We start from the raw sequence: 20,856 nt of genomic DNA, 5'->3' as shown, positions 1-20,856 counted from the left end.
CCATGACTGCAATTTCGTCTAAAGATGATTCTCCTTCACTCACTTTTGGTGAATGTGTGGCATGACTAAATTGGGTGAAAAAAGGGACAAATTGGATAAATGAACACTTTTGAATGTCTTGTGTTTAATGTTCATGCCAGTTTTTGTTGTAATTGTCCCCACCAGGCCATTACCTCATGTGGCAGTCAAGTCAATGGCAAAATAAATTACTATGACGGACATGTCTATCCCCTAATTATTATTGTTTTCTTGTCGTGTCCACAAGTCAGTTAGAACACTTGTTGGCTAGATGTGGTTCAGCCACAGCTGTTGCTGTCCCTTCTCAGTACACTGCCACAGTCACACACAACGTCCTCATCATTTAAATATCACCATTTGGCGAGAGTGGCTTTTGCCCGTCCAAAACCAGATCTTAATCCATAAGCATACCACAGATCCCCTGATCATAGATCAGCTGAACACCATATGCGTATCGTACTGTATGTGTATCATATTTTTATTGGCACTGTGAAAGAGAACATTTGAATTTACGGTCGGCTACAGAACAGAGAGAATAAGGAGCTTAACACAGTACTTGGAGGCTCGTTCCTCATACTTAAGGAAAAAAAGACTTCTCAAAAGTGCTGCCATCACCCTTTCACGATGTGTAAAGAAAAGAAAATAATCAGATGGTTTAAATTGTTTAAGAATCAATGGGTATAGAATACAGCCAAGTGAATTCCCCATTCCCCACTATGCAATATATTCACATTCATTATTCATTATGCTACTTGATACATAAAGGTCTAATAAAACTATAATGACAGATTACTGTAGGATCCTGTATAGCGTGCACAGCAAACTGTGCACAATATCAAGCACAGTTTATGAAGCCTACCATTTCTATATATTTGTCTGCTTGATATGACCCTCAATCACCCCATTCTCTTCAACAAATCCTAAAACAATAAGCAAGCATGCAGAAACTTTCCCCTATCCCCAAAAACCCAACTTAGTCCAGTGATCCACGACTGGAGGTCAACTTCTCATCTGTGGCATGGCCATAGAAGTTTGAAGTATATACTTACATTTTATTAGAGATATCAATAGTGTCATTTACTTGTCTCACAATAAATCGTTGCTCTTATTCAAATTCTACAATTCCCTTTAAGGCGGCCTGGAAGAGAGCACCTTCTACGTAGACTACAGGACAGAGGATGGCTCCGCCAACTCCGGGTCCGACTATGAGTATGCTGAAGGAACGTTAGTGTTCAAACCTGGAGAGACACGTAAGGAGATCAAGGTGAGTAGGCAGGAGAGGAGGAGGAGGAGATGGAGGAGATATAGAAGCCATGCGTTAGTGAGAGAGGAACGTGGGCAGACGAGCAGCACCAGAGGCAGTTTGTGATGTTCTGTTCACGTCTGCTGGAGAGAATGTTCTGTAGCTGATTGGGAACGTTTCTGACTAGGCTGTGATGAGTGACGAACATTCTTGAACTATATTGTGAATTTTTGTCACTTCTAGGTCCGGAAAAAAGATCATTTTGAAGTATTATTAGAATTGTATAATATCACGTATCAAAGTAATTTGCCTCAGTGGTTGAGATATTGGAAAGAGAAGCTGATAGGATTTCTGTTTCAGGGCCGTGCACAGGTGGATTACTTTAAGGTTTGATTGATTGATTGATTGGATTGATCCTGTCTGGAGCGTCCATCTTTAATTCTAAATAAATAGCATCAATGCTAGCGAGCTAAAATGAAGCCATCCTTGCTCTAGAAAGCACCAATGTTTCCATCTAGACCACCGGATAATCAGCAAAGACCTCCGAACATCGCACATTTTATCCAAACCATGGAGAGCTCCGTAGATTTCAAGTTATTCAGCTTTTTAGTCAGCCTGTATAATGGGAGGTGGACGGCAGCGCGGTTGTGCGCTAAAGAAGGAAAGGCCAAGTCAAAATAATAATACAAAAAAAGAAATCAGTGATCCGATTTGATATCAATAATAAAGCTTATCAGACGGAACATTACGGCAGAAGCAGTTGCTGGTTGGATTCCTTATGACGGAACGTTCCACCAGGAGCAGTAAAAACCGTTAACAGATTGGAGAATTACAGTACATTTCAAGCACAACTCAATACAAAACTGTTAACTGTGGACGACACCATCAAGCATTACACTGGTTTACAATAGGGTCCACCATTTTCAACTCATCATAACATTTAGAGACGTAAAAATATACATTTCTATAGGCTATAGCCAAAAACAGGAAATCATCATAGAGGAGATAAAAAGGGAAACATATACAGTGAGGGGGAAAAGGGGTGGGTGGAGGATTCAGACTTTACGGGGGCCAATTTCGAATAGCAGCTGTCCGGTATAAGTGCCCTTTGAGAGTGTTTTTGAAGGAGTCAAGGGGTTTGCATGTCTTAATGACTGTTGGTAGGGCGTTGCACATTTTGGTGGCATAGGAGCGAAAATAATGTAGTCCCTTGTTTGTGCCAAATCTGGGTTGCACATCATGGTTTGTAATGCTCAGCATATAAAGTTGTTGTTTGAACATCTAAAAAATTCAAGAGATCAGCAACAGAGCCATCGTTTCTGCTTAGTCAGTCACATTGGTGCTGTATAACAAAAAGAACAAAACAGAAGAAACAACAACAGCCTGAGGAGATCACAGTGAGGGAGTGAGTGAAGAGAGAAGAGCAGAGATAAAACAGGGAGAGAGACAACGTCCCAGCAGGACAAGCCCGAGTGTTATATTAATCATGAGTGTACAAATGCGGATCTATTTGGTTACATGAGTTACAAATGGCTAAATTAATGCTTGATCATTTTCTTATTTTAATCTATTCTATATTTGTGGAGCATTAATAAACATTTGCTTATAGTTAACAGTGAATGAGACATAGGGAATGGTAAAATGAGACATTACTCATTCCTGATCAAAATAAAAATTTATTTCCAAAGACACATTGAAGAGAATATTTTTTTTAATTATTATTATTAAAATTATTAAAAAGGACTGACTCGATAAACAAATCGAATTAGCATTTATGCTTTACTACCTGAATACCGAGACGAATGAACGCTAGAGTGAGCCGAGTGTGATCTCTTCTCAGATTCCCCTCAGGTTTGTTTGATCAAAAGAAATAGGTAGGTAATAGGTATTACATAACATCTTGGTAAGTAATCGTATGGGGGGTCATTAATGCAGAGACTGTGGACTACAAATGGGTCCCTTCTACGATCTCTGAATAGACGCAGCGAGGCTCGCCAAGTCCATTCCAAAGGTCACCGTTGTTCATTTCAGAAGGATACAATTGGGTTTCATTGATCGCCGTGCCTCCAGACGGAGGCAGAGAAACCAATTTAAGTGGAATTGCTCACTCCTGCGACAGTTTGCTCACAGCCTCTGTTCAGCTGTATAGTCATCCCTGTGGCACTCGTAGGCACTGCACTTCATTTAGAAAAGACTATTGGATTGACTTGATCCAGGGTCTGCTTGTCTGCAGTCAGGCAGAAGAACACATGCTTTGTTTATTTACATTATGTGTTTTAAGCCACCTCCATCAAAATGTTCGCTTATATTGATTGTTTCCTTTACTTTGTGTGCATAATCTGGTCACAGAAGAAATCTGATTATTTATTTACAAAAAATAAAAATCCAATCACAATAATGCTTATCACCAAATTTGATCTGCTGACTGTTATTCACAGAACAGTACGGAACATGCTACACTAGGACTGGGCAATATTTATTTGATAAGACAAATAACTCCTGTCTTTTCCTGGTTTTATTCAATGAAGTCCTATTTTATACTTTATACTACAAGCTCACAATGCGTCACATAGTTTTGTGAGCTTGTAGTTGCTGTTATTACCAAGCCCTATGTTACACATATAACAATGGTAAATTATTCTGCAGTATAGTATACTATACAGGATGGCTAAATTAGCACTGGTCTTCTATTGTAATTCTTATTAAAAATGTTGGGTGTCAGTGTCCTTGAACTTAGCATTACAAAATTATTATTATTATTAAATTAATTTTGAGACTCTGGAGCATTCTTCCCGAAACGTACCTTACCTCCTGACCTAGCTGGTGCACCCCCCCCCCCCCCCCCCCCCCCACATGGAAATGAAATTTGAACATAATAGTTTTTATATGTCCAACATATATGTGACATATTATTCGAAATTGGCCGCCTGCATATATGCTGCATAAGCTATATAGAGACCTATAACTGTATGTGCATATATCCACATACTGTATGTACACATACATATATGAACCTGCATGAATATGGCATGAATCAGCGGCCACGAGATGGAGTGGCAGTGGAGTGACATAATCCCCCGGCACATGCCGGTCCTCTCCCCCGTATCATGCCGTTGCCGGATTGTGCACTCGCTAGCCTGAGCTAACGCTAGACCTTTCTGGCCTAGATGGGAGGGTTGCGGCTCAAATTTGCGCACACCCTGATTGGTTCTCCGATCTGTATTATATATATATTTTTTAGAAGCAGAAACCACTGGTTGCTACCATTCTAACGGACTGTCAAAGTTATTTCCCTAGAGTCGGCACACGTCGGTTTTTTTCTTAGACGGTGTGGTGGGTTCTTCAGCCATTCTCCTCATTTTCCTCGCATAGCCTCGTTTGAAGTTCCACTGGTAATGATTTCCTCACTGTGTTATTGTGAGGTGTGCACACCGCTCAGAGCCCTGACCTCACATCATTTGGAGCAACGCCTACGCGGAAGGGTTGACTCCCACTTTTAGGCCAGTGCAGCCCATGCGTAAATCCAGGCTTTCATTTTTCGCGCAGACGAAATGAAAGCCTGGGTATCGAGGCTATGCACTCGCTGCTTCTGCAAAATTGTGTTAAAAAACCCTCAGCCTCATGGTCCAATTCATGTTTTCACCTATACCTGCACCGATCTGTGGACAACTTTGTATGCACACTCTTATAGAGCCAAGGAAAGAAACTTTGCCCTGCATTTTCCACAATAATGAATAACTCATTAAATTAGTTATTTGTGTTATTTGTGGCATAACATATTTCTGCAAAACAATTTTGTTTTGCAGAAATATTTTATGCCACAATGTTTTATTCGAAGGCTATGTTCTGTAAGAACAGGTGGAGTTTACTCCAATGGAACTGATGCAAGCCAAGGGATGCTGGACTCAACTTTAATTCAAACACTTTAATTTACATAATTCAAGTGCAAGTGTACGCATTTTTATGCAGGCTGCATTTCCCTATCCTCAGTCTCCTCTCCATGTCTGCCAGGGGCTGAGAGACAGACTTAAAAATACTAGTGTAGGTGTTAGGCAGACAGTCAGGCCCCGAACTGAATTTTAATGTTTTAGTGTTTGGCAGTAGCTGGGGAGTGCTGCTGTTTACGTTGACTATTATTATGATACATTGTGCTATTTATGAGTAGCAGAAACAATTGTGTTTAATGAGGATCATTTCCACTTTTGCTTCCAAAACCTACTAGCCTATATATTGCAGACAGACAACTTTAATGGGAACAGTATCTTGCTCCCATATTCAAGTTAAATCTCAAGCCACTAAAGGGGCACAAACTCATGTAGGTGGTGAAAATATCTCATGGCACGGTGCCAATTTAACAGATACTCTAGGTAGGAGCATTCCATGAAAAGTCAGGGCATAGTGGTGAAGCTTTGACTTGGGTCGAGCAAGGGTCTGTAATTGGTCCTATACCCTTTCCCCCCTTAACACCAAATCTCAAAAACTGTGGATATATAAGGCTTACATACTTACTTTTACAAGCTCTGCTAATTTGAGTAATGTTTACCTATTTTTGCTGAATGTTCCCCTGTTTCTACCAAATGTTCACCTATTATGAGTGTGGTTTTGTGGTACCTAATATGTGGTGAGTTGAAGATACAAGAGCTGTACCCATGCAGCCATTTGAGAGTGCAGGGAGGGATTGTGGAAATGCCTCTTTTTTACACTTCTCATTTCAATGCACCTTCTAAGATCTGACGTTGAAGTCTTGACATTATGAACCATATTTCTAGATGTCATTGCTTGGCCTGGAAATGCCTTTTGGGCTGCTCCAGCAGCCTCTTTCAGAATCAGAATCAAAATAGGCCTACTCGTCATAATTGCTATATGAGTATTTTGTTCTGGTGTGGTTGGTGGTGCAATAACAGTATAGGAACAGGGAACTATGTATACAATGTATAGTAGACCTAGACAAGACAAGACAAGACAAGACAAGACAGTCATACTGTGCATGTCTTGTCTAGGTCTTGTAGTTCTGTGTGTCAGTGGCGTGCACAGATAGACACTAGGGGGTGCTAGAGCACCCCCTGCCCTTTTAACAATGTGCTCTTAAAAATAAAAATAAAAGTTTTTTTTCTTTTCTTAATGTGTAGTGTGTGGACCATGCGGTGACATTGATCAAATCTTGATAAAAAAAGCTTCTACTATATTATTTAGGCTCCCACAATCTAAAGCTATGTTTCTATGTCAGTGGTTCTTCGATTAAAGAAAAATAGCAGACCTACAAGCTCGTAGCGCGCCACTCGGTGGCGCGCTATGAGCTTGTAGATCTGCTATTTTTCAATAGCTAAAGCACCAAAATGGGTTCCCGCCCCAAAATGCGCTGCACAAGGTGCCCTTTTTTTCACTTGAGCACCTGCCCCTCTAAATGTCTGTGCACGCCACTGCTGTGTGTTGTTCATGTTCTAGTTTTCATGGTTTTATGGTTTTTCTCATGTGTAATCAGCCCTCACGCATATTAGTCTTGTTCCCCAGTCAGTGCCTGTTGGTGTCACATCATGTTCAGTGTTACGTTTGTGATTGTGACTTGTTATCTGTTCATTTGTAATAAATCCCCCAATCTTGGGTTTTGAATTAACTGTCCTGCATTTGGGAGAGCCCATACCTATCATTCTGCCACAGCCAGTTGTAAAGAAACTCCATTTGAAATGAATGAAGTGTAACGGTAGCCTCTGGTTAAGTCTGCCGGGAGATGACTGGAAATGGGCTCTGTGCCTTGACTCACACTAGTGTCAGCTCCAGTCTGTTCACATCCATCCACACACACACACACACACACACACACACACACACACACACACACACATGCGCAACATCCTTCAAAGCAAGCACATGCACATTTTCATACATAGAATACAAACACAAGCGTGTTCGTGTGTGTGTGTGTGTGTGTGTGTGTGTGTGTGTGTGTGTGTGTGTGTGTGTGTGTGTGTGTGTGTGTGTGTGCGTGCGTGCGTGCGTGCGTGCGTGCGCGCGCGTGCGTGCGTGTGTGCGTGCGCGTTAGCAACATCACTTGAGAATGGATGGGGAAATATTTTCATGAAACTTAGAGAGGAGGATCAGTAGGATCAGTAGTCTCAAAGAAATATATTATATCAAAGTGTCACGGTAGCAGAAAGTTGAACCCAAATGCAGAGCCAAACACAGGAGCAAAATTCAGATATTTATTCACAATATGGTGAATTGCAGATTGTGGAAGGTTGCATGGCAAACAAACATGGAGGATGAGGAAAGCAGTCCAGGCAGGCAGCAGGCAGGCAGGCAGCAGGCAGTAGAATAGGTGAGCTGGGTTCTGGAGGAGAGGAGAAGAGCAGGCAGTAGCATAGGTGAGCTGGGTTCTGGAGGAGAGGAGAAGAGCAGGCAGTAGAACAGGTGAGCTGGGTTCTGGAGGAGAGGAGAAGAGCAGGCAGTAGAATAGGTGAGCTGGGTTCTGGAGGAGAGGAGAAGAGCAGGCAGTAGAATAGGTGAGCTGGGTTCTGGAGGAGAGGAGACGAGCAGGCAGTAGAACAGGTGAGCTGGGTTCTGGAGGAGAGGAGAAGAGCAGGCAGTAGAATAGGTGAGCTGGGTTCTGGAGGAGAGGAGAAGAGCTTGAGTTTGCAGGAAACACAGGAGCAAATACTAGGAAATATAACTAGACTATAACTTCACAAGAACTTAACCCATTCTGACCTGAGATCAGATTCTAAAAATGTCTATTACATCCTGACAGTTTCATTATTAACCCATTCTGACCTGAGATCAGATTCTAAAAGTGTCTTAGATTTTTCAAAAATAGCAGACCTACAAGCTCGTATCGCGCCACTCGGTGGCGCGATATGAGCTTGTAGATCTGCTATTTTTCAATAGCTAAAGCACAACATGATGCCGACACCAAAATGGGTGCCCGGTCAGAATGGAATAAACACAGGCTAGAGTCAAGCTATAGTACTACCATGAAAGGTTGAACAATGATCTGACGATGAGTGGAGTGAAGACCAGGGTATAAATACTGTCAGGGCTGAAGAGTTGATGGCCGGCAGGTGTGTCAATTGAGTGCGATGAGGCGACCACAGACAGGTGTGCCAAGGCTGGAAGCTGGGAGGAAAGCCGACGCCCACACACGGCCACAGTATGGCAACACAGAGCCACATATACTGTGACACAAAGTCACACAAAATAAAAGGACAAAATCTAAAATCGATTACACTTGGTGAGAAGAATGACCAGTGGACTGCCCTGGCCTGAACAGATCGTAATCTTTTGGGTCGAACAAGATATGTTACCGGCAGGGTTTTCAATTTGCAATTGAATATGAACATCATTCCTGCCATAACACTGTCTTATATCTCCATTCCTCCACCTCTACGTCTACGTCCAGGTGGGCATCATCGACGACGATATCTTTGAGGAGGATGAGCATTTCTTTGTGCGCCTGCTGAACCTGCGCGTGGGCGACGCCGAGGGCATGTTCGAGAGCGACGACGGTGATGGACCCAAGGGTCGCCTGGTCGAGCCCCTGGTCGCCACGGTGACCATCTTGGACGATGACCACGCGGGTATCTTCACGTTCGGAGATCGCATGGTCCGCGTGAGCGAGAGCGTGGGCACCATGGAAGTGACGGTGGTGCGCAACTCGGGCGCGCGCGGCACCGTCATCCTGCCGTACCACTCCGAGGCGGGCACGGCCAAGGGCGGGGAGGACTATGAGGATGTGCGGGGAGAGCTGGAGTTCACCAATGACCAAACCACGTGAGTAGAGAAACATCTGATTGCAATGTGTACTAATGTATCTCTATTGCAAACAGAAAAATGTGTTGACTGAATGTCATGACCGTCATCTCCTTCTTTGTCATTGTACAATACAATTCATATACTAAAATCAGACCCGTCTGCACTGAGTGGTGCTGTGTTTGTATGTGTGTATTACTGTAATGTACATTCCCTCCTGCCAGGCCTGTGTGTGTGTGTGTGTGTGTGTGTGTGTGTGTGTGTGTGTGTGTGTGTGTGTGTGTGTGTGTGTGTGCGTGTGTGCGTGCGTGCGTGCGTGCGTGCGTGCGTGCGTGCGTGCGTGCGTGCGTGCGTGCGTGCGTGCGTGTGTGCGTGCGTGCGAGCGAGATGCTCAACAGTGCCATCCAGCTGTATTTGTCGTGGTAGTTCCGTGCTCATACACACAGACAGACACACATATAGCCACTCAGAAATCATATCAACGATATTTGATTGAATGTTAAAAATACCTGATGTTTTACACTTAAGCCCTACCTACTGTATACGGCAAATAGCAAAAATAACCCACCTTCAAGATCATACATTTTATGTGTGCTATTGCAACGCAAAATGCACGAAAAAGGCAGCGAAGAAGACCCTGTGATGTGGCTCCATGAACCGGAAGTAGTAATCGGGCGAATTCTCTAGCATTAAACATGCTAATACGATAACCGCCTCACGCACCTTTTTTATTGAGCTGCAAACATCGTCCCGTACCTCATATCACCTCATCTGAGCCTCGATTCAGAGAAAAACGCATAGCCACCGATCGCCGCCATTACAGGAAATGGAAAAGGAAATGCATGTATTTAACTCAGTCTGACAAGAAGCAGGGATAAAAACAATTTAACATGAATGACCAGAGGTTGGATATCAAAACAGAGGCATGGATCCCCCCCCCCCCCCCACCCTGATGGTGAAGGCCTAATGGGGACATTTGATTTGAAGTTATATTATAGCTGACATTTGATTTGAAGCTAGGGAAAATAAAACAACCCATGCTGGCAGCAGTGCACAGACTGTTGGAGGCAGAGGCAGAGGCAGAGTACAGCTTACAATGTTCCACTGATGGGAGCACAAATGGATGCATCCTGTCAGCAGGGCCTCCCATTCACTTGATTGCACTCAGCAGCATGTGTCTGTGTGATCACAGCATGTGCTCCCTGCATGCACTCAGTCACTGAGCATGCTGTCCCGAATAACCAGGGGCCGACCACACACACACACACACACACACACACACACACACACACACACACACACACAGGACAAGAAACAAAAAAGAAAACCAACAGAAAGGAAAGGAATCGATACATATACATCAGGCAGCGACAACACCGAAACAATCAAAGAAAACACAAAGAAAAAAACACTAAATTGACATTACGCCACTGCTCACTGACAATATCAAGTTCTGCCCTGTATTCCACAGAATCTTTAAAATGACATTGCTATGTCAGGGACGGGTCACTGCTATTTTCTGCTGTGCTCCAGTGAACTGTCGTACTGTGATCAATATGTAGTCCCATCATCCCATGATGACCACTGACGTCCTGACGTACAGTACTGCATCACTGTCTGGGGATGGGAACTGTACAGATGCTGACCGCAAGTCCCTACAGAGGATAGTGAGAGCAGCGGAGGAGGAGATCACAGGTGTCCCCCTCCCCGCCATAGCTGACATATATACAGACCGATGTGTCAGGAAGGCCATATGAGTATAATGACCGTCCGACGCCTCCCACCATCTCCTTGACCTCCTGCCATCTGGTAGGAGGTTCAAGAGCCTAGGAGGAAGCACCTGCAGGCTGTCCAATAGTTTTTAAATGTGAAGCATCATGAGTTGTGGAGAACGGTATTTTGCTCCTCTGTATGCCCAGTGTATATTGTGGAAGTGACAATACAATCTGATTGATTGATTCAATTGATTGATTGATTGATTGAATGATGGAAAGGCAGAGGGATGGAGGGATGAACAGAGGCATGTGCTATATAGGGAAGAAGAGTACGAGGGCATGTGAGGAGAGCTGTACTTACTAGGGCCGGGACTAATTGCGATTAATTACGATTAATTAACTACAGAAAATGTAATGCATTAAAAAAACTATTTTTTTCACCGCGGAACGTTGTCACTGGACAGTTTTCAGATGGACCTGCGCACCAAGTGTCCGTGTCCTCTTCAGACAATAACACCACCAGAAACCGCAGACAGTTCCGCAGACAGTTCCACAGACAGTTCCGCAGACAGTTCACCAGACTGGGGGAAGCCGCTGAGATCACTTTGCTTGTCCCCGTGGATTGGAAATAGGATTTAAAAGGCTATCCGATGGTAGCGTGGATTACAGCACAGTTGTGTGCAATTATTCAATAAAGAATTATTACCCCTATTACTACAAAAACAATGTTTTATTGCTTAAACTTATGTATTCACTATTCATTGATTCACTAGTATACCAAAATCCATTTGAAAAAAATGCTTTCTCACTGTTCTCGGGTCAAATAATGATATGCGATAAAAATGCGATTAATCTAGATTAATTAATCGCAAAGCCTCTGATTAATTAGATTATTTTTTTTAATCGAGTCCCAGCTCTAGTACTTACATTTCCCCAAGGAGGCGTCCGCGAGGCATAGATATAGGGAAGAAAGGTCAAGTGGTGGTTATTGTTATTGTCTGCTCATAGAATGTCTTCATCACCTCTACCTGTCATAGTCTGTTGTTTTGGGGGTGTTTCTTTCTCCTTGACAACCCTTCATACAGTTTGCTAGCTGTCCATAATACATCATGGCCAACCTATTGGGAGCCTCATCACTACTGGGTTGTGTGTGTGTGTGTGTGTGTGTGTGTGTGTGTGTGTGTGTGTGTGTGTGTGTGTGTGTGTGTGTGTGTGTGTGTGTGTGTGTGTGTGTGTGTGTGTGTGTGTGTGTGTGTGTGTGTGTGTGTGTGTGTGTGTGTGTGTTACTAATTACTGGGTGATTGCAGTGTGAGTTTAGGATGCCTAATTAGCTTTAAAGGATACTGGTAATACCAGTGCAATTAGGGTAGAACCTGTCTGTCTGTCTGTCTGTCTGTCTGTCTGTCTGTCTGTCTGTCTGTCTGTCTGTTGTTGTCTGCTACTCTTTTTAAGCACCACTTTTCAACTTATCTTTATATAATTGGTCCTCACTAATGTTACCATTTTCCATCCATCTTCTGTCTGTGTGGACAGTTCAGAAACTTAAAACAGTACCATCCATCTTCTGTCTGTGTGGACAGTTCAGAAACGTAAAACAGTACCATCCATCTTCTGTCTGTGTGGACAGTTCAGAAACGTAAAACAGTACTGGCATAGTGTGTAAATAAATGATACAGTCTTGTGTTCAGTGTTCAGACAGTGATTCTGCCCAAGTGTGCATGGTTTGTGGTGATTCTGCTGTTTCTTTGTATTGTGTTTCTGCTCCACTGCTCCAGTGTGTGTGTGTGTGTGTGTGTGTGTGTGTGTGTGTGTGTGTGTGTGTGTGCGTGTGCGTGTGCGACTGTGCGTGTGCGTGCGTGCACGTGCGTGCGTGTTGTAGTGGGTATGTAGGAGGGTGGTGTGACGTCAGACCATGTTGAACAATTTCACAGCTTTAAGATGAAAGCTGTTTTTCAGCCTTGTGGTGTGTGCTTGCATCGCCTGCCAGAGGGGATAGAGAAGTTTGAAGAAGTGATGACTGAGTGAGTAGCAGGATGAGAGATGGTGTTGGAGGCCTGCCAGGCTTCAGGCCTGGTAAATGTCCTCGGCTGCCAACAGCCATGCCCCACTTATGTTTTGGACCATATTGATAACCCTCTGCAGACACTCATGAACGAACGAATCAAATGAACCGGTCCTTTTTGGTGAACGAAATGAACCCGCTCACTTCCGCGCGAACGATCCGTCCAGGTCCAGGCCGTGGCATTCAGTTGCAAATGTGAGGCGGTTAGTTCACCGTTCCTCTTTCCTCATTCAGCGTGAGCTGGAGGGCGGAGCCTCTCCCAACTCCCACAGCACAGAAACAGCTATAGCAGCTAGTTGAGGAGAAGAGGGTGGTGACTGGTGACTGACTGACTGGCTGACCGAGAGCAAAAAGCCCTTTCATTCTTTCGGACATATCGTTCTCACTTCTCACTCTCTGAACGAAGTGCTGTGACCGACCGGGTTTGCCAGCCAAACTTACTGTGAGTATGTGTGAATCGAACCGTAATCGTAATGCGAAGTGAAATAATTCGTTCCCAATTCACTCAAAAGACAGTTACCTAACCCATGAACAGTATTCATCAGCCCATCCACAAACCGTTCACATACCACTGCTGCGACCGCCGACAGGCAACGTGCATCAGAAGCAATTCCAGTCTTTAGTCTTGAGACTAAAGACAATAAAGTGAGGGAATTGCTAACCTCACAGGAAGCCACAGGTGATTTTTAACCCGCAGCACGGATTAGTTTTAACCCGCTGCGCATGTCGGGAGTGGCGTGCACGTGTGATTTTTAACTCGCAGCCCGGGTGATTTTTAACCCGCAGCACGGGTGATTTCAGTTCGGGTGATGTTTAACCCGCAGCGCGGCTTTATCTGAGTCTGACTAATGACTGTATGACTGTTATGTGTATAACCAATGTATGCACCCTGACCCGGGGCTCTGGATATTCACAGAGGTTGGTTGTGAATCTTTAAATAAATCATACTGAAACTTTTCATCGTGTGGGGCCAGAATTATGATGAGTTGGTTCTCCGGAACTGGACCACTCTAAACCCCGGCTATATGCCCTGAAAAGGCATTGGACTATATATTGATTTCAATTATCAGTCTTATTGCTTTGCCTTTAACTGCTCTATTGTAGGATCGTATTGCCGTTCTATCTCCTCATCCTCAACTCATAATGATTTGCCTCTTTTTAATTTTCACGCCACTGTGACTCCCCAGTAACGGCCAGTGGGCATTGATTGATTGTATCTGTATTCTGTACACACGCACTAACGCACGCATGCACACACGCACACACGCACTCACTCCGGTATCCTCTTTCTTTATCCTCTTCCACCCCTCCCCGTCTTTCCCTCTCTCCCTGTATCCCATCATCTCTCCCTCTCTTCCACCTCTCTAATACCTCTCAACCATTGCTCTCCTCTCCTTTCTGCCTCTTTCTCTTTTCCAGGGATTCCCAAACATTTATGGATCAGGGCCCAGTTGAAAACCGGACCACCCATTTCACCACTTAACGGCAGCTGCCGTTTGTATTTTCAGAGCATGTTTATAGTTAGTTTCTGCGAGAGTGAGGTCTAGCCAACACCAACTCGGGATTCCTGGATCGCTGCCCTCCACAAATTCCTATCCAACATCAAGTTCTTGAGCTCTGCAGTGTTGTCAGCAAAGCTGTCACGCCGCAGCACGTCTACATAGGTGGTCTGCTTCTTTCCCCTTCTGGCTTTGCCCTGGGTTGGCTCCCATAGGGTCAATTTACTTGCCTCAAGTTCTGGGTGCCTGACGCAGCCTCATCCTTCTCTCTCTGACTTTGTCCGTGACCCGTGGTAGGTCCGTCTAGTGCCATTCGTAGCATTCTTGTGTAGAATCCATCCAGGGCTTTTTCCTGTGTCTCGGCCCCATACAGCAGTACTGACTCCACAGTAGCTATGAACATGAGCATGTTTATATTTAATGATCAATCAAGTGATTTACAGTACTTTCCTTAGTTCCTTATCGCATAAAAAAAAAGTTTAAAGGGATTGTGACATTAAAAAAAAAGGTTTTGGAATTGTTTTTTTAGGTTTTCTAATCTCAATTGCACCCAAAAAACATGAACTTTTAACATTCAGTAGATTTTCTGTGATCTGGGGTTTTCTGGCTCAAACAGGTGCTCTGATTTGCCGGCAGTAAGTGACATCACTTACTGCAAATCCCATATATGTCAATGGGATTTGCCAGCAGATGTCACTGTTTCACTGTGTTGCCTGTTTTCATTGTAGCTCAAAAGGCCCAAAAAACCCCAAAGAAAACTTCAGACCACAGAAAATCCACTGAATGTTCAAAGTTCAGGTTTTTTGGGTGTAATTGAGGTCATAAAACCTAAAAGAAAAAGAAAAATAAATGAAAATGAATGTCATAAAACCTTTAAGGTTTTAAAGAAGAAGAGAAAAGAAGCACTGTGTGATATTTTAGCATAAATGATTAATATTAATGTTATATTACCTATGAAATCTTAGTGTTTTGCCAATTATTTGGGGACCCTTTTGCAATATCCTCACAGCATGCTGCTCTTTTCTTCTCTTCCCCTCCCCCCAGGTTTCCCCCACACTTACTTCCTCTTGAATTTATCTCTTTCTGTGTCAAGTTGATGTTGTCTTCTCTCTGCTGGGAGATGGTTTATTTCAGTGTGTCCTTAGAGACACCCAACAGGCCTAATACTAGAAATGTACCCAGCCATCATTCACAGCCACACTCCATTCACATCTAATGGCCATCAGAATGATACACAGGAGGTGGACAAAACACTGAGCGTTTTGCTGCTATCTCAGCTATTTTGGCTGATAACGTACAGCAGGAGCGAGCAGGCGGGGGCTCTGGGTGTTGTTCAGGGACATGTTGACATGACAGATGGCTGTTGTACAGTACGTGTTGAACCTGTACTGCGTAATTTGTGCTTCCTTGGGTAGCCCTGCAGTGCAACAACTATTATTTCTACATACATTGTGCCACAAATACACGCCGTTATTATCTCCACTAGGGATGTCCCGATCACGGTCTTTTGCTCCAGATCCGATTCCGATCATTTGATTTTGAGTATCCGATAGAGATTCTTCCCCGATCCGATATTATATCTTTATAGAACACTTATGCCATATCACAATAGTGCAATATCCACTGGGGATAGGGATAGATAGGATAGGGTTCTATGGTCGCATACTGTAGGCGGCGGGTGGGTTTTACCTTTAGGTAGGCTAGAATTGCTTGGGGTTACTTCTTTATTTCCTCCAGATGGTCCCCCATGATTTGACCAATTTATCACCAATCTCGTACACCATTGCTGACGAAAGCAAGGTCCTTGACCCAATTATAGCCACTGCATCTAGCTTTTAATTAAAGTAAAAGTAGTAGGTCTCAAGTCAGTGTGGAGATTACCCGGCGGCAGAGCCGAAGAGTTTGATCAATCCTCAAGGGGGCCCGTCCCCCCCCCCCCGCAGCCCCGCCTCCCCGCACCCCCCCCGCCGCAGCGCGGAAAGAAATAAGTTGTTTTCGCTGGTACTTTTAAAGCAGCTTCTATAGGCCAATGTCCAAGCCAAGGTGAGGACTTTCAGGACTATATTATTATTATGAGAGAGAGAGAGAGAGAGAGAGAGAGAGAGAGAGAGAGAGAGGGAGGGAGAGGCAGATATAGAGAGATACGGAGGGAGAGAGAGAGAGATCATAGCAATATTTCTAACAGAAATATCAGAACTTTTATCTATCTGCTCCACTAACTATGACAGAACTCTTATCACAGGTGATCTTAATCTGCACCTGGATGATGCTACAGATGCTGTGGCTATGGGTTTCTTAGAGTTATTACATTCCTTTGAGTTTATCCAACATGTTGTTGGGCCTACACATAAACATGGGCACACTCTGGACCTGGTGATTTCTAGAGGGGTGAACATCACTGTGGAAAGGACTATTGAAAGGCCTGAGCTATCAGACCACTATTTGCTGTGTTTTAATATGACTGCCTCTGATCTAGAGGAAAACATCACAGAATATACCATAACAAAGCGCTTTTTTAGCTCTTCTGCAGCTGACGAGTTCCCTCGTCATCTGGGCCCCCCCCTGCCCGATACTCCCCCAGTAAATGATCTGGTTCAAATTTTTAATCTTAAACTAGAGTCAGCTCTTGATATAGTGGCTCCTTTGAAAACAAAAAAGAAACATAACACCAGAGTAACGCCCTGGTTAAATGAGCATACACGCTCACTGAAGCAAGAATGTCGTAGAGCTGAGCGAGCTTGGAGAAAAAATAAACTCACCACCCACCTAGAGATTCTTAAAAAGTCAACAGTCGCCTATAACAAAGCCCTGCGTCTAGCAAGGCAGGCATATTTCTCTGGCATTATTAACGAGAACAAGACAAATGCCAGAGTCCTATTCTCTACCATTGATCGACTTTTAAACCCCCCCCCAGTCCTACAAGCAGTCATTCCCGGCCTCTAAAGCTAAGTGTGATGAGTTTGCATGCTTTTTTGATAACAAAATCTTTAACATTAGAGCTGATATTTTGAATGGTGCTGTTGCTAGTGCAAACCTTCAAACAGCAGCTAACGGTCCCAGGGTAGATCTCTCCAGGGGGAGCCTATTATCGTTTTGCGCAATTGATGAAGACGAACTCCGCAAAACCATATCACAGATGACATCTTCCTCCTGTTCATTGGATACAATTCCCACCACCTTTCTCAAAGAGGTCTTAGACAGTGTGATTGGAGATATCCTAAAAATTGTAAACAGCTCTCTACAGACAGGCGTCTTCCCAGACTCACTAAAGACGGCCGTAGTCAGGCCCCTACTAAAGAAACATAATCTGGATCCCTCTGTTTTGGGTAACTATCGACCCATTTCGAATCTGCCCTTTCTGGGCAAGGTTTTGGAGAAATGCATCTCTCATCAATTGGATGTATTTCTACAGAGCAATGATGTGCACAACAAATTCCAATCTGGCTTTAGGAAAAATCATAGCACAGAAACTGCCCTTGTAAAAGTAATGAATGATCTTAGGGTGTCTGCTGACAATTTTCATTTCTATGCTGATGATACCCAACTATATCTTTCTGTGGCCCCAGACGATCCCTGTGCTTTAGACCCGCTGTTGACCTGTCTGTCTAGCATAAAATGTTGGATGAGTGAGAACTTTCTCAAACTAAATGAGGATAAGACAGAAGTTCTCATAATCGGTTCTAGCGAGCAAAAAGAATCAATAGTTAGCAGACTTGGCAACCTGACTGTAGAAAGTAACAGTACAGTAAAGAACCTGGGGGTTATTATTGATTCTGAATTGAATTTTAATTCACACATTAATCATGTTACCAAGATTGCTTTTTTTCACCTTAGAAATATTGCACGGATCAGATCCTATTTGTCCTTGGACGATGCAAAAACGCTAATCCACGCCTTTGTTTTTTCTCGGCTTGACTACTGCAATGCACTCTTTTCAGGACTCCCTAAGAAAACGACTGACAGATTACAACTTGTCCAAAATGCAGCAGCTAGAGTTTTAACTAGAACTAAGATGAGAGAACATATTACTCCAGTTTTGGCATCACTGCACTGGCTTCCGGTTGTTTTCAGGATTGACTTTAAAATTCTGTTACTTGTCTATAAAGCTCTCAATGGTCTCGCACCTCCGTACCTCCGTGACTGCCTACCTAGATATGTCCCTAGCCGCCCCCTCAGGTCCTCCAACGCTGGCCTACTTGAAGTGCCTAAAAGAATGTGCACAAAAAAGTACGGTGAGGCAGCTTTTTGCTTCTATGGCCCAACAGCCTGGAATAAACTTCCATTCGAGCTCAGACACGCACCCTCTGTAGACATTTTTAAATCTCAACTCAAGACTCACCTCTTCACCCTTGCTTTTAGTTGAGTTTTATTTTTTTTATTTTTTTATGTGTTTTTATTTATTTTATGTTCTTATATTCGGTTTTGTTCTCTGCTATTCTATCATTTTAACTACTTGTGTTTTATTGTATTTTATTTTTGTGTCCTGCCCTGTGAAGCACTTTGAGCTGCATTCTATGTATGAAAAGTGCTATACAAATAAAGTTTATTATTATTATTATTATTATAGGCGGCGGGTGCGTTTTACCTTTGGGTAGGCTACAGAATTGCGTTGGGGGGGGACTGTCGCGGCAGAGCGAAGCGTGGCCGCCGCCGCGGATTTATTTATTTATTTATTTCCCAAATGGTCTAAAAATGAGTTCTTTAGCATACTTTTACCAATGAATTAGCCTATACACAGACAGCGACTGATCAGCCTATTTTGGACGATATAGGTCTTTTCTCGAGTCAGTGTGTAGTCTCACTAGTCTGTGTAGGGTTAGGTCTCTTTGGTGAATTCTTGATCAGTGTTATTATGTCACGCCTCAAGAACAACTACAAAAGAAACCCGATTAGCACTTTTTAACACCTCTTGGACGGCCGGTGTCTCTCAAGACAGACTTGCAACAATTGAGGAACAACAGGGGAGGCGCTGTTTTCCCGAATATTTGACGATGGGATTCTCAGATTGCCGGCGGAGAGGTCCAAAATGTTCGGAATTCCCAGAAAATATGTAATGTAAATGTAAAATGTCCACGAAAATCTTCATGGGGGCCTAAAGGGGCCCTGGGAATCTTCATGGGGGCTGTGGCCCCGTGGCCCCCACAGACTCTACGTCGTTGCCCGGCGGTGTTGCTTCCCCTCCCGGCTCATTGCTCTTCACAGACGGCACAGAGACAGCTGACCGTGTCAGTGTTGTGTGAACCGTGCGGTTACAGCCGACTCACAGCTTCTTCTTCTGAATTACTTTAGCTTTGTCTTGAAGAAGATCGTAGCATCCATCAAAAAGATATAGCATCCATTTAGCTTTTTGCTGTTTTCCAAAAGAAACCAGCGCGCGCTACTGTTTGCTACAAAGCGACTGGAAGGACGAGGTTTACAGACATACCAAGTAGCCAATCATATGCTGATTAGTCCAGTTTCTGTATTATTAGCCTACCCGATCAGCGATCACCAGGGGGCAACGACAACACACTCACACACACACACAAACACACACACACACACACGTCACACACACACACACACACACTATAGCCTTCTATACAAGTAAGACGCGCAAACGCGGGAAGCGAACGCAGCTCGTAAATTGCAATAACAACAATTAGAATAAATTACGTACTTTTTTTTTCTTGTGTGTGTGTGTGTGTGTGTGTGTGTGCTACAGCTGCGCCCTCTGGTGGCGGGCGGGTGGTGTCACAGCGGGACAGACAGACAGACAGACACACACACACACACAGACAGACATGATCTGCAGGGTCTCATAGTTAGTGCTCACCGCGTTCGCAATAATACTGCGCACATATATTGTATATTTTATTTGAAAAATACCCAGCATAATTTTTGGGAAGGCTAAGCCTTGCCTAGCCTATGTATGGTCGGAATATTGGGTAGTCGGATTTTTGGATGTCGGATTATTGGGACATCGGACTAACACTACGCAGCCATTAAGTGAATTGCCACATAATAGTCCAGAAAGTAAAAACTTGAAAGTAATAACAAAGAACACCTAATGATGATCAAGGTTCCAACCCCACTGCTCTAGCTGATTTCACCGCTTTATCCTCAATGCTTTTACTGTCTCCCCCTAATTTCCTCCTTTTTCTAACTTTCCCTGCGGCCATTCCTCTTAATGGTCTGGTCTGCTACAGGAATCCATACATCTGTGTCGATCACATCAACACCAGCCCCCATCCTCTCATTCTGTCTCTACTACTTCTGTGTCCTTCATTCTCTCTCTCTCTCTCTCTCTCTCTCTCTCTCTCTCCCTCTCTCTCTCTCTCCATCGTTCCTCTCATCTGTTAGTTAGCTAAGCTTGCTTTGATTCCCTTAAGGCATGATTATACTTCCCACGTCCGCAATAGGGTCTGTGGACAGCGGACGTGAGATGTGTTGTCATTATCTTACAAATTGGACTCTTGCTTTCAAGAGCAAGAGGAACACGGGTTGCACACAATACAAGGCTTCTTCCAGACAACCGAAGGACTTGTGTATATGTGTGAGTATATATGTATGTATACAATATCGACCCATGCAGGC

At 43.8% G+C, this 20,856-nt stretch overlaps 1 protein-coding gene across 2 annotated transcripts in view; it reads left to right on the top strand.

Annotated features, from left to right (window-relative positions):
• Positions 1-20,856, top strand: part of slc8a2b (solute carrier family 8 member 2b) — a gene marked incomplete at its 3' end in the record, with an annotated part of 62,030 nt that overhangs the window by 18,813 nt on the left and 22,361 nt on the right. For both annotated transcript variants that reach the window (XM_083772873.1, XM_083772874.1), the window contains exons 7-8: positions 1,152-1,282; positions 8,655-9,025. In XM_083772873.1, coding sequence (XP_083628999.1) covers positions 1,152-1,282; positions 8,655-9,025 — 502 coding nt within the window. The remainder of the gene's footprint in view (positions 1-1,151; positions 1,283-8,654; positions 9,026-20,856) is intronic.

Source organism: Protomyctophum parallelum, assembly GCF_964188405.1.
Source record: "Protomyctophum parallelum genome assembly, chromosome: 9".
NCBI classification, from domain to species: Eukaryota; Metazoa; Chordata; class Actinopteri; order Myctophiformes; family Myctophidae; genus Protomyctophum; species Protomyctophum parallelum.
Note: the sequence above shows the minus strand (reverse complement) of the source record. Positions and strands in the feature narration are given on the sequence as shown.